This window comes from Quercus lobata, chromosome 3 (assembly GCF_001633185.2).
Source record: "Quercus lobata isolate SW786 chromosome 3, ValleyOak3.0 Primary Assembly, whole genome shotgun sequence".
Taxonomy (NCBI): domain Eukaryota; kingdom Viridiplantae; phylum Streptophyta; class Magnoliopsida; order Fagales; family Fagaceae; genus Quercus; species Quercus lobata.
In genome coordinates this window covers 14,057,609-14,071,000 of record NC_044906.1, presented here as the reverse complement: position 1 = coordinate 14,071,000, position 13,392 = coordinate 14,057,609, and the positions used below count along the sequence as shown (strand labels likewise).

The window sequence follows — 13,392 nt, the reverse complement described above, 5'->3', positions numbered from 1 at the left end:
AGATGTTGTATATTAGGTTTCTTAATTATATTAAACCGTGTGTTTGTATTGATCAATTTAAATACTAAAGATGGTTATCTTCCCGCAAGAAAAACTAAATTTAACTCTCTAATTCATTAGTCAATGCACTCAAGAAATTGTACTAAAGTTTTATCATTTTCAGACAGGGATTTTCCAACAAAGATTTGTGTGGCATAGGAAAATATGGGATTTGTTATTTTCCCATAATTTTGGTCCTACTACACTCTGCAGTAATCTATATATAGCATATGAAGGTTGTTCATAGCTTAGGTTTAGACGTTTCATCATGTTTGTTACCCATGTGCATATGTTTCTTTGGAATCCACGTGAGAAATGGAAAATAAATTGTAGGCTCCACTTCTACGTTTAAGAGTGGAAAAAACAAGAAAATTTTTCTTAGACTTTCATTCATAACAATTTCGCAATTAGTAGCTAGCATCTGGACGGCTAGTGTACCTTTTCAATTAAGTTGGCTTTAGTCTCAAGTCTCTGGTTGGTATAACTTATTACCTTAAATTTTCAAACAGACACATCATGTCAATGTCTTACTGATTGTATCTTTTGAGGAAAGTGCCTCCATTGATCTACATCCAAAATCAATTTGGCAATTACTTGCAATGATGTATGTATTTTCCATTGTAGGTGAACTCTATTTAAGTGGATAAGAATCAATTCTACCACTTTATCTTTAGTCAAAATGCCAAGAAATTTCAACAGCTGAATTTCGTTTAGTGATAATTTGCATAAAGAAGTTTTTCTAAAGCAGGAAATTGGAAGACTTCTCAAAATTTCACCCTCTTAACAAGGGTTTTAAGACATTTTTAAAAAAAGAAATAAGGGTTTACCCTTCTCTCTCTCTCTCTCTCTCTCTCTCTATATATATATATATATATAGCCAAAACTCAAAGAAAATCAAGTTAGATTTTAATTGGATTCTCAATTTTGCACCACAAGTCCCATCTATTTTTTTTTTTTTTGGTACAAGTGAATTATTGAATGTAAAAATCGAAGAATCCAAATCCAATTAAATTCTAAATTGAATTTCAATTGAAGTTCAATTTTGTGCCACATGTCTATTTAATTTTTTTAATTTTTGTGGTAGGTAAATTATTGGGTACAAAAACCGAAGAGACTAAATCCAATTAAATTCTAAATTATATATATATATATATATATATGTAAGAAACCATAACGTATTTTAAAAATGTATATTTTAAAAAAAGGTGTAAGTTAATACCAAGTGTAATTTGAATTTCTTAAAAAAAATGTATAATTTGAATCATGTAATTGTGATTGATTTTAATTGTAGCCGTGCATATGCACGAGATTACACACTAGTTATTATGATTGTATTATAACATATTTGGATTAAATGTTGCCCTTTAAGATATAAAGATAATTTTTCATGTAATATATAAAAACCTAATTTGAACTCAATCAATTCACACTCTTTCAAAAATTAGCCAAGTTTCATAAATAAAACTCAAATAATTAAATTGTATTTTAATTAATTCCATGAATTAGATGATAGAAACTAGAAAAGAATAATTTAAAAGAGAAAAAATGAACCTTGATCATCATGAATTAAAATTAATGCATTAAAAGGAGTTATTCATGCATTATAAATAGTGCTTTCCTTCATCCCAATATGAGACAATTAAAGGATCATGCACAATTATTATAATCAAATAACCTATTTGATGAATCATCATACAATTAAATATATGTGGATGCTCATATGAATTGTCACATAATGAAACTTACCATTAGCTTTCATGTAGACATTATCTTATTTATGACATTTTAAAAAAAAAATACTAAATATTTTTAACACACAAACACGAGGAGAGGGGAGAAGGTTATTTATGACATTTGTTACCCCTAAATGTAACAAAATTACCACCATATGTAATTTTATTAGACCGATACAAGTAAGGTATCATACAATTACATAAAATTTTAATATTTATTTTAATACTTATATACTACTAATATTTTTATGTAATATCAAGTTCTTTGGAGGTTTTAGAATTAATCTAGACTTTACTTATTTTTCTAATATTGAAAACTTACCCACTCCTCACATTTTATATTGAAACATATATGTTTGAATTTGGAGGTGTAGAATTAATCCACACAAAAAAACATGCTTGTACCATCTCTTTCTTTTTTCTTTTTTCTTTTTTTTTTTTTGTTGAGGAATTTGTACCATCTCTCTTTGATTGTCATGGGCCACTGCATGTGGTACATCTATCTTGGATAAGATCTTGATGCTTGGGATATTTCGTATCAAAAATTGACTACCAAATCGCAAATCACCATCACCATATTAATGATAAGCAGTACGACGATGATTCGACCTTACATAAATTGACCCTTGTAACGTAGCCTTAAAACTCTTCTCGAAACCAACTGTACCTACCGACACACACCCCTAATGAGTTGGATGAATTTTCCCCCAAATTGAATGTAAATATTTCCCTTTTATGAAGTTCAAGTGGTTTAATTATTATGTAAATAGCAAAATATTCACTCAAAATTACTTTAAAGAATGAAATAAATATACCCAAAAAAAAAGAAGAAAAAAGTGAAAAGGGGCATAATATCAAAGTCACTATAGTGTAGGTATAAGGAAATCAATCAAAAACATGCGTAGGAAGGAGTTGATTCCCTGCAGCAAAAGTGGGGCCCATAAAAGTACGAAGATTTTGGGGGGCATATGTATCATTTTCATGAATTCAATTTTATCATCAATGCATCATCATCATGAACATCATCATCAATGTCATATGTGGGAGTTGAGTTCGAGTCGAGTGGGGGCTTTTTATATTACAGAAATAAGCTCCCGCGCATCGCGCGCGATGCTGTCGATGTGTCTAAAAAGGCCCAGCTCAGCCCACAGGACCCAAGTAAAGCCAAACAAGTCCCTTTCACCCCCCGTCTAATCTGTCCCCTACGTCATCATCCCCCCACTCACGTCGGCTCCAACCCATCAAATTAACAAATATAAAATATATTTTAATTCGGGTGTTGCCTTTATTTATAGATAAAATATATTTTTAACTTATGTAGAATGTTTTAGGGGATATTGGAAATTTGTCTTTATTTTGCAAAAATAAGTAAATAATAGTAATATATTTTTATTTTGAAACTATTTAAATTCGTGTTCTTATTTATGAAACTCGATTTTAACAAAATCGAGTTCGGTATAAAACTCGATATCTTCAAAATCAAGTTATATGTAAATTTTTAATTGAAACTCGATTTTAGCAAAATTGAGTTTCACCTAATTTTTTTTTTTAAATTAAGTGGAAAAATATGCATAGAATTCGACATTGCTAATGTTGAGTTCTACTTGTAACTCAATTTTGTTAAAATCGAGTTTCAAAACAGACATACGAACATAAATAGTTTCAAAACATAGACATATTGTTGCACGTGCGATGAGGTTTTTTTTTTTTTTTTTTTTTTGAATTTAATATAACTTTTCAATTTGAATTTATCTACTACTATATTAGTAAGGTTATATAGGAAGAGATTTTTAAGAAATTAAAATTTAATGTAAAATATATTTAAATAGAGAGTGTATTAATTTTTAGGAAAAAAAAATTTATTTGGTAGTTTTTTTTTTTAATTTTTTTGAATTACAATTTTAACCCTATTTTTTATTTTTTTTTAAGAATAAGGGATTATCTAATTAACTTAGGGGTATTTTTGACATTTTATTAAAGAATAACTAACTTTTTAAATCTTTTTAATATATAAAGATAATTAGTTCGTAATTCATGTTTGTGTTTTTGCACAATATGAAAATATTTATTAGTGGTGGTAATAAGGTGGCCTCTCAGTTTTTACACTGAGCATTACAAATGGGGTCATTTGGCACCAAATTTTTTTTTAAAAAAATTATTTAAACACATGACAAAAAATTATAATTCAATTAGAAACTAATTTTGATTAAATTTGAATTCTAAAATTGTACTTCACCTTAATCCGGAATGATAACAACCATCCCAGCCTATTTAGACTTATCCTTAATATGTTACTAAGAGTCTAAGACTCACTAAACAAAAGTAAAGGATTCGGTCCATAAAAATGATACATTTTTTTCTTCTAATTCATCCTCGGCTTTTGGGCAGCATGATAATGGCAATTATATTGGACCCCTTAGTTTTCAACGTGAAGTAAATCCCTTTAGTGAAATTTAAAAAAAAAGTCAACCTCTCATCTTCCTCTAAATAACTCACTTAGCACAAAAATTAATATATATTTAGATAGGACATATAGAAAAAAAAAATTAGACATTTAATTTAGAATCTATATATATTCTAAATTAAATGTCTAATTTTTGCTATGTGTCATATCTAAATATATATTAATCTTTATTTCTAAGTTAAGATATTAATATAGCCGATTGAATAAATATATGTTGATCTTCTTTTTAAAAAAAGTTAATATATTAATTGGTTTTAACTTTTATGGAATAGGCAAGGTTTGAAGTTCAAATCTTTTATTCAAAAGTAAGATACTTTATTAGTTGAATTAATTGGAACTTATAATGTTGCTTTATTTGTGTGTGTTAGTGAACTTATTATTCAAGTAAAAAAATGTTTATGCATTGTATTACAAAATTTTTTGTTAAGTGTATTAAATTTGATTGGAGTTATAATCAGTTTTTTTTTTTTTTTTTTTTTTTTTTTTTTTTTTTTTCAATTTCAAACTATGGATAGTAATACATGTGTAAATTAAGAGACAAGATAATAGACCAGCCCATTTATTAACCAAACATGCTTTCGGCATTGTTGATTTTGAAACTTGGATGGAAGATAGTTCTTGCTTTCTTAAGCAAACTTTAATCCATGATGTATTCTTTTGGTTTGAAGTTTAATATAGGTTCAGTATTCACATAAAATATTAAAAAAAAAAAGATCATTTTTTATTTTATTTTAAATATATTGCTCCATGTGGACGAGTTCTTTATTTATTTATTTTTGATTTTTTGTTATAAACTATGCAAAAATATAGTAGTATTTATTAAAAAAATTGAGACAAATGAAAATAATTAGAAATTTTTAGTTAAAATAAATAGACCCAAAGAGAAGAAGTATTTGACTTATGTTTTTAGATTATTGAAATTGAAAAAGGAAAAAAAAATCACTTTTAAAAACCTATACTTTGATCAAGTATTAGTTGTAACTTTTGTAATCGTAATATGTAATATTTCAATCATGTATACTTCCCACATTTGTAAGGTTCATCATCACATGTGAGGAGGGTGTAACACTTATTAAATAAATATATATATATATATATATTTCAGTATTTAAAAAAAAAAATTAAATATCCTAATTTATTATAAAATTTTAAATTAAATAAAAAAAAGAATAAAAAAAGTAATGCGAAAGAGAAGGGAGGATTGATTGTTAACTCAGAAGGGTCTTTCTAACGTCACGAGTCTTGTCACACTATCAATAGGTGACAAATTGACAAGACCCCTCTCCTGACGTTGATTGCGTCATCCACGTATCGCGCTCTCTGACCTGTCTCTCATCCCCCCACCCCACCCCACCCCACTTTCTCACTAGATTCCCTGTATTCTATCTTCACTTCTAAACTATTTTCTACAGTAACGCGAAGACCACATTTTTTTTTGTTACAATTTTATTACAATTTATTCACGCGGTAAAGTTGTGGGTGATGAAGTTATAGATCCATATAAACTTCCTAATTTTATCCTGTCATTTATAACTTATCACGTACATTTGGTAGAATGTAATGTAATAATTATTCCTATAGTTTAGCCATTCAATAGTTTGGTTATATTTTTATTACAGGGAATAGTTATTCCTTATGAGTAGTTATTCTTTAAAATGAAGAATAACTAATACTCTCATCCCCCACCCCACCCCACCCCACTTTCTCACTAGATTCCCTGTATTCTATCTTCACTTCTAAACTATTTTCTACAGTAACGCGAAGACCACATTTTTTTTTGTTACAATTTTATTACAATTTATTCACGCGGCAAAGTTGTGGGTGATGAAGTTATAGATCCATATAAACTTCCTAATTTTATCCTGTCATTTATAACTTATCACGTACCTTTGGTAGACTGTAATGTAATAATTATTCCTATAGTTTAGCCATTCAATAGTTTGGTTATATATTTTTATTACAGGGAATAGTTATTCCTTATGAGTAGTTATTCCTTATGAGTAGTTATTCTTTAAAATGAAGAATAACTAATACTCTCTAAAAGGGTTGTAATAACTATTCCTTAGTAGATATAATAATTTCCAACACTAACATATTTCCAAATAAATAAACTTGGTTTAGCCATTCAATAGTTTGGTTATATTTTTATTACAGGGAATAGTTATTCCTTATGAGTAGTTATTCTTTAAAATGAAGAATAACTATTACTCTCTAAAATGGTTGTAATAATTATTCCTTAGTAGATATAATAATTTCCAACACTAATATATTTCCAAATAAATAAACTTTCCATATCCACCTAACAATTATGAAAATAAAAAATCATTAAAAAATAACTCATCTCTCTAAAATTTAAAATATATTATTTTTTAGAAAATATAATTGTATGAATGAGATATTTCCTAAAATAGATCATAAGTTTTATTCTAATGTTACAACTTACAATCAAACTAATGAATAAGTTTAGTTATTCCATTACAACATATTTTATTTCTGGTAATAAAAATTACTATTCATATTATAATCCACATTCATACCAAACATATCCTAAATTGTCACAAAAATATATGAGCTTAGCATTTCCTTTTTTATTTTTCTTCACTTTTTTTTTTTTTTTTCATTCTTAATTGTGGGTCCTATGAAATAAACGTGTGACACATGTCCACGTGTCAGATTAGTCTTTTACTAAAGTGGTTTACTTTTCTTTTGGAACTTTTTTATTTTGTTGGTGATAATATATTTGATCTTGTCAAATTGTCACTCTTTATTAATCCTTTTTCTTTTCATGGGATTCACATTTTGCACGATTTGGGTTCCCTTTTTACTATTCTATCTAGCTGGGATTTGATGCAGGTTGGGCATATTAGATTTTACTTTTTACATGTGAAAAAGAATTTAATAAGAATAATTTTTGCTAGCTACAATCATGATAAAATCGTGATTCGTTTTTCTTTATGTGTGGTAAATTGTATATTCACGTAAAAGTAGTATTATTTTAATCACAATTTCTTATTTTAACAAATTATGAAAATAAATGTGTTCTTAATATTATTATAAAAAAATTATATTTTATTGATAAAAATTGTCATTGGATTATTTTATCCTGTGTCAATTTATATCAAATAAATTAAATCCTTATATTATATATGTGTGAATTACTTTGTGATATAGGATACTTATGGACATACTATGTTGAATTTTATATTAATTTGACCAAGTTATGGTACATGATGATAATCATCATAACACTTTCATCCTCAAGTTTTAAGGTTTTTGACTTTTTGTTGTATCTTTGGCTTTTTATTTTTTTATTTTACTTTTTTTTTGAGAAAGATCTTTGGCTTAATTGGTGATTCAAATGAATGATTAAAAAAAAACAAAAGCCAATTTTGGATTAATAAATAAGTTGCTTTTTAATGTCGGCGTCGGTGTTCTTTGTTTTCATTGGTTGCCTTGTACACACTATTAACTCAAAATATACCCTTTTTTTCTTTTGTATTACTCTTTTTTGTGGTCATAAATTTAAGGTCCACTTTCTGAGCCTGTACTTGAAGTAGTTGATCTTGGAGTAAATTTTGTCATTAAGCTCAAGTAACAGGCCTAAATGGGCTTTTCTCTCACACTATCCTCAGTCAAAGAAGATGATTCATGGACTTCAAATAAAGCCCAATATGGCATTAGATTTTGGATATGAATGGTGTCCAATACTCCAGTTTGGTGAAATCCATTCAATTTTTATATACTGTACCAACTGGGCTGTCCAAACTTTCTTGATAGATATTAAGCTACACTAAGATGATCAAAAAATAATGGCAAACAATAGCAATAAGAGAAACATTTTAACAATCAAAGCTGTGCCCATGAAGAAATAATTGTTGTGTTTGATAATGCAATAATGATCTTATAAATCCAGCATATGTGTCATCTATCTCACCACATGATGCATATGCTTTAAATATAATAATAAACACCCATTTTTATCTTATACTCTTCCATTGATGGGAGTTTTACAACTTCCAGTATGTTACTTCAGCTTTATGGTAAAGCTTAAGGAGTAGTTTAGTTCATTAAAGATAAGAAATAACGAATCAAACTAGTCACTTTCATAGTGTCATTCTTTTTCTTGCTTGAAGGAAAGGTTGCTCAAATGTCCTCTTCTGTGTGGTCTTGAAAGGTGAAACTCTCATACACAGTATCACCAACCAACATGCAAATCTTTGTCTGTCCATCATAGTGATTAACATCAACTAAAGATCAATTGGCTCTTAGTTATGGGAAGGTGATAACAATCAGATATCCCCCTTAATGGTTACATCATGTTGGTTGACCATAACTAAACACGATTGGTTTCCAAACTAATAAGTCGAGTCAAAATTTTTGAACAAATTTTGGGGTGGCATAGTGTGATCGGTTTTAATAAAAGTGGCGTAAGTGGTAGGCCCTTGCGAAAGTGATTTTGCTCCAATCATAACTTGCTACTTCACTAGTTGTGAAAAATTATGTCCCTAACTTCGTGGCGGCTTAATTTATTGTTTTTGTTACACTATAAAACAAGCATATATGATATACTATTGGTAATAAAGGGTCTTCTTTCATTTGGAGCCTTTAGTCCATTGACTATGCTGACAAAAGATTGAGCCGGCCTTGAACAATGTTCAACAAGAATAGAATAGAATAGTAGGAAAAACAAATTAAATTGACTTTGAAAACACTCCAAAGCTTAAGCTGGCCCAAGAGCTGCTTTATTTGAAACATATAGCTACCTAATCAACCAAACGGTGTGTCATGTCTATAAAAGCAACGCTCACTGTTTTATGAAACAAGCTTCACTAGAAGCATAAAGTTTATGCTCGCATTTCCTCTTCCCATCTCTCAACAAATATTGTAAAAGTAAACACAAAAACATGGGTGCTTCTCTTTTTCCATCAGCAGCAATTGTAGGAGTTTTTCTTTTTGCTATAAACTTCCTTTGTATCATTCCTGAGCTTGCCATTGCCAAGCAAGAGCCCATTACAAGGCACTACAAGTTCGATGTATGTGTTGTGCCCTCAATTACTAAGCTGATATAGTAACATACTTAAAATTACACTTATTCTAACAAATTTTATTTTCTACTTCCATTTTTTCGTTGCAGATAAGGTTGCAAAATGTCACTCGATTGTGCCACACAAAGAGCATAGTGACAGTTAATGGGAAGTTTCCGGGGCCTGCTATCATTGCTAGAGAGGGTGACAGAGTTGTGGTTGAAGTGGTCAATCATGTTAAGAACAATGTCAGCATCCATTGGTATGTGAAAATCAGTTTCCATAATATCATTTTCTGTCACACTAAAAGAAAATACCTACTAGTGTTAAAAATTAGTTTTACTGGCTGATAGGGATAGCAACATGAAGTTACTAACTTTTTTATACATGTAATGCCTAGAAACTAGATTAATTGTGACATTTTACTAATGAAAAATTTGGTGAATTTTGGATGATGATCACAGGCATGGAGTCCGACAAATTCAGAGTGGATGGGCAGATGGACCAGCATATATAACACAATGTCCCATTCAAACTGGCCAGACTTATGTGTACAACTTCACTATAGTTGGCCAAAGAGGGACTCTCTTCTGGCATGCTCACATCTCTTGGCTAAGAGCTACTCTCTATGGACCCATTATCATCCTCCCCAAGCACAATGTGTCCTACCCATTTCCCAAACCTTTTAGGGAAATCCCCATGTTGTTTGGTACCAACTAACTCTAGAATTTTTACATCCATGCTAAATTCTACCTAAATTCACAACTTGTTAATTTGGCTAGTTGAGATTGGAGCAACATCATTTTCAATTAGGCTTACTACTAATACCACTTTTATTATAAACCAATCACAACAGGCCACATCAATAGTCTGTGAAAATTTTTGTGTCACATACACTAATTGAATTTATTAAAACATAACAAATATGGCCAACTACAGGTGAGTGGTGGAATAATGATACAGAGGCAGTTATTACCCAGGCTCTACAGACTGGAGCTGGCCCAAATGTCTCTGATGCATTCACCATTAATGGACTTCAAGGGCCATTGTACAATTGTTCTGCTAAAGGTATTAATCAAAATGATCACAATTCTCTACAAATACTAGCATAGTCACTAAAAAACTTGCTCTTTTTCTAATGCTCTACAGATACATTCAAGCTGAAGGTGAAGCCAGGGAAAACATATCTCCTCCGATTGATCAACGCTGACATGAATGATGATCTCTTTTTCAGTATAGCAAATCACGCTCTCACCATTGTTGAAGCTGATGCAGTTTATGTTAAGCCTTTCAAAACCAATATACTTCTAATTGCACCAGGACAAACTACCAATGTTCTCCTGAAAACCAAACACCACCACCCCAATGTGACTTTTTTAATGGCAGCCAGGCCTTATTTCACTGGCCGCGGCGCTTTTGATAATTCCACAACTGCTGGTATTCTGGAGTATGAACGTCCATCAAATTCTTCTTCTACAAAATCAAAAAGCCTCCCACTATCAAAACCAACCCTGCCTGCCATTAATGACACTACATTTGCTGCAAATTTTAGTAACAAATTCCACAGTTTGGCCAATGCTGAATTCCCTGCTAGAGTCCCTCAAACTGTCCAAAAGCACTTCTTCTTTACAGTAGGCCTTGGAAGCAGCCCATGCCCCAAGAACCAAACCTGCCAAGGGCCTAATGGCACAAAATTTGCAGCTACTATAAACAATATCTCCTTTACACTCCCTACAACTGCACTCCTCCAAGCCTATTTCTTTGGGAAATCAAATGGGGTTTACACCACTGATTTTCCAAGCTCACCTTTGTTCCCATTCAATTACACAAGCAATAATCCACTAAACAACACCGTGGTCAGCAATGGTACTAAACTAATAGTCCTACCATTCAACACAAGTGTGGAAGTAGTGTTGCAAGACACCAGCATTCTTGGTGCTGAGAGTCACCCTCTCCATCTTCATGGATATAACTTCTTTGTAGTAGGACAAGGTTTTGGTAACTTTGATCCTAACAGGGACCCTGCCAACTTTAATCTTGTTGATCCAGTTGAAAGGAACACTATTGGTGTGCCATCAGGCGGTTGGGTGGCAATTCGTTTCCATGCAGATAACCCTGGTAAGGACAGTATATACATATATGGATCTGGCTGGCATCTAGTGTTCCAGTGTAATGGATGCAAAACAGACATGACACATGTCCAAAAATGGTTGTGTGTTGATTCTATGTCTATGTCTGTTGAATGCATTGGAGCTCTAGATCGGAGATTCACCCTATATAAATAACTTTCAATATGACCATGTGATGAATGAATTTTAATTAAAACTTATATGTCAATTAAAGAAAATCTCTCATTAACATAATCAAAATTAAGTAATAAAATAAATAGTAAAAATAAATCCAAAAATATTACCTAAAGTCATGTGGTAGAAACTCATCCGTGTAAGGTCAAGTTTTTATCAAAATTACACTACAAATAATGAAATTTATTTTATTTTCATGAAACTCTTAATATTAGAGTTTTAATCAAAAGAATATTTCAAACTTCGTATAACATTGGTAATAAAGTTTTTAGAAAAAATGTTAAATTATTAATTTGGTCCTCAAACAGTTGAGTAAAAGTTTAATTTGATCATTTGACTATTAATTGTATCAATTTAGTCTTACTTTTCAAAATCTAGTCAATTAAGGCTACGTTTAGATTGGGCTGAAAACCAGTGCGTTTGCGTATGTGTTTTTCCTTTTTTTTTTTTTTTTTCCATGCGTTTGTGAGACTTGCAGCTACTGTTCATGCACTGTTCAATGAACAATAACCGCAAAGTTTGACTTTTCTCACTTTTTCAGTCAATCAGTGCACATCGTGTATTGTTCACGGACTCACAAATTTCACTTTTCAGCAACTTTTTCATTAAAAATGGATTCTACGGTACTATTCACACATTTAAAAATTATTTTGCTACAGTGTTTTTCAGTTTCAGTTTTTAGTTTTCAGCTGTATCCAAACGGACCCTTAATCATTAAATCTTCTCTTTGTTAAAATTTTAATGAAATTCGTTTATGTGGCTCTTTGTTAAAATTTTAATGAAATTAATTTATGTGGCAAATGGAACACACATGAAAAGGTTATTATAGAAAGTGTAAAAATTCTCAAAAAAAATTTAGTTAAAACCAAGGATAACTTTAACTTGATTTTAAAAATTAATGGTTTAAATTGACACAGTTACTAGTTAAGGCACCACATTGATCTTATAGTTAACAGACTAAAGTCATTTAACCTAAAAAAAATTATCTTATAAATTGAATGCTCCACATGGCAAAAGATATTTAATGCTTACCATAAATGACGTGACACAAATATGATGCGTAAAATCCAACTTTTATTATATTGTATTACACTCGTATGATATTCACCTCCATGCATGTCTTTTTGATTATCTTATCATACATATTCTGTAAACCATATATTGAGCATATGATGATGAAGGTGTGTGAAATAGGTGTTTGGTTTATGCACTGTCACTTTGAGGTCCATTTGAGCTGGGGGTTGAAGATGGCATGGATTGTCCTTGATGGGAAGCTGCCCAATCAGAAGCTACCTCCTCCACCATCAGATTTTCCGAAGTGTTAAACATTGACTATATTTAAAGATACTGAAGTGAATGTCTGTTTTGGCATATTGTTTTTTACTTTATTTTCATAAATTATTATTGTTTTGATTCTGTTGGTTTGTTTTGTTCCTAACAAAATTATGTTAAGCAGCCTGTAAAGAGAGAAGTAACTCTCTAATGCGGTTATGAAATTACTATTTTAGACTTTTTAAAATTGTACTTTGTCTTTACAATGGACTGCTGCCCTGATAAATACATGTTGTAATGCCTCCTAGCTCCTACAATCGCGTTTATACTGTATCGACATTAACAACAATAGCATCAGCCATGACCAAGATTTTAATCCCAAAATTTTGAGATTGATTATAGGTTAATCATGCTTATCACATATATTATTTTCCGTTAGAGATATGTTAGCCCCATAGTATAGGCCCAAATCCAATCTTAATTACTTCGTGTGCAAGTCAAGTCCCTTACTTGTACTAAAAGTTTATTAACTATAATTAATGTATAGTTAGTCTATG

General features: G+C 30.4%; 1 protein-coding gene across 1 annotated transcript; it reads left to right on the top strand.

Annotated features, from left to right (window-relative positions):
• The first annotated feature begins 9,077 nt into the window (after nt 1–9,077).
• Nucleotides 9,078–13,112, top strand: LOC115979829 (laccase-17-like). The gene is made up of 6 exons (XM_031101885.1): nt 9,078–9,269; nt 9,371–9,522; nt 9,725–9,969; nt 10,200–10,328; nt 10,410–11,378; nt 12,758–13,112. Exons 1-6 carry the CDS (start codon nt 9,141–9,143, stop codon nt 12,886–12,888), a joined length of 1,755 nt encoding a protein of 584 aa, XP_030957745.1. The 5' UTR covers nt 9,078–9,140; the 3' UTR covers nt 12,889–13,112.
• Nucleotides 13,113–13,392: the final 280 nt, after the last annotated feature.

Excerpts from the sequence above, each read along its gene's own strand:
- LOC115979829 (XM_031101885.1), top strand. The coding sequence starts at position 9,141 with ATGGGTGCTTCTCTTTTTCCATCAGCAGCAATTGTAGGAGTTTTTCTT. Across the intron at positions 9,523-9,724 it reads AACAATGTCAGCATCCATTG|GCATGGAGTCCGACAAATTC; the intron begins GTATGTGAAAAT and ends TGATGATCACAG. Across the intron at positions 9,970-10,199 it reads GGAAATCCCCATGTTGTTTG|GTGAGTGGTGGAATAATGAT; the intron begins GTACCAACTAAC and ends GGCCAACTACAG.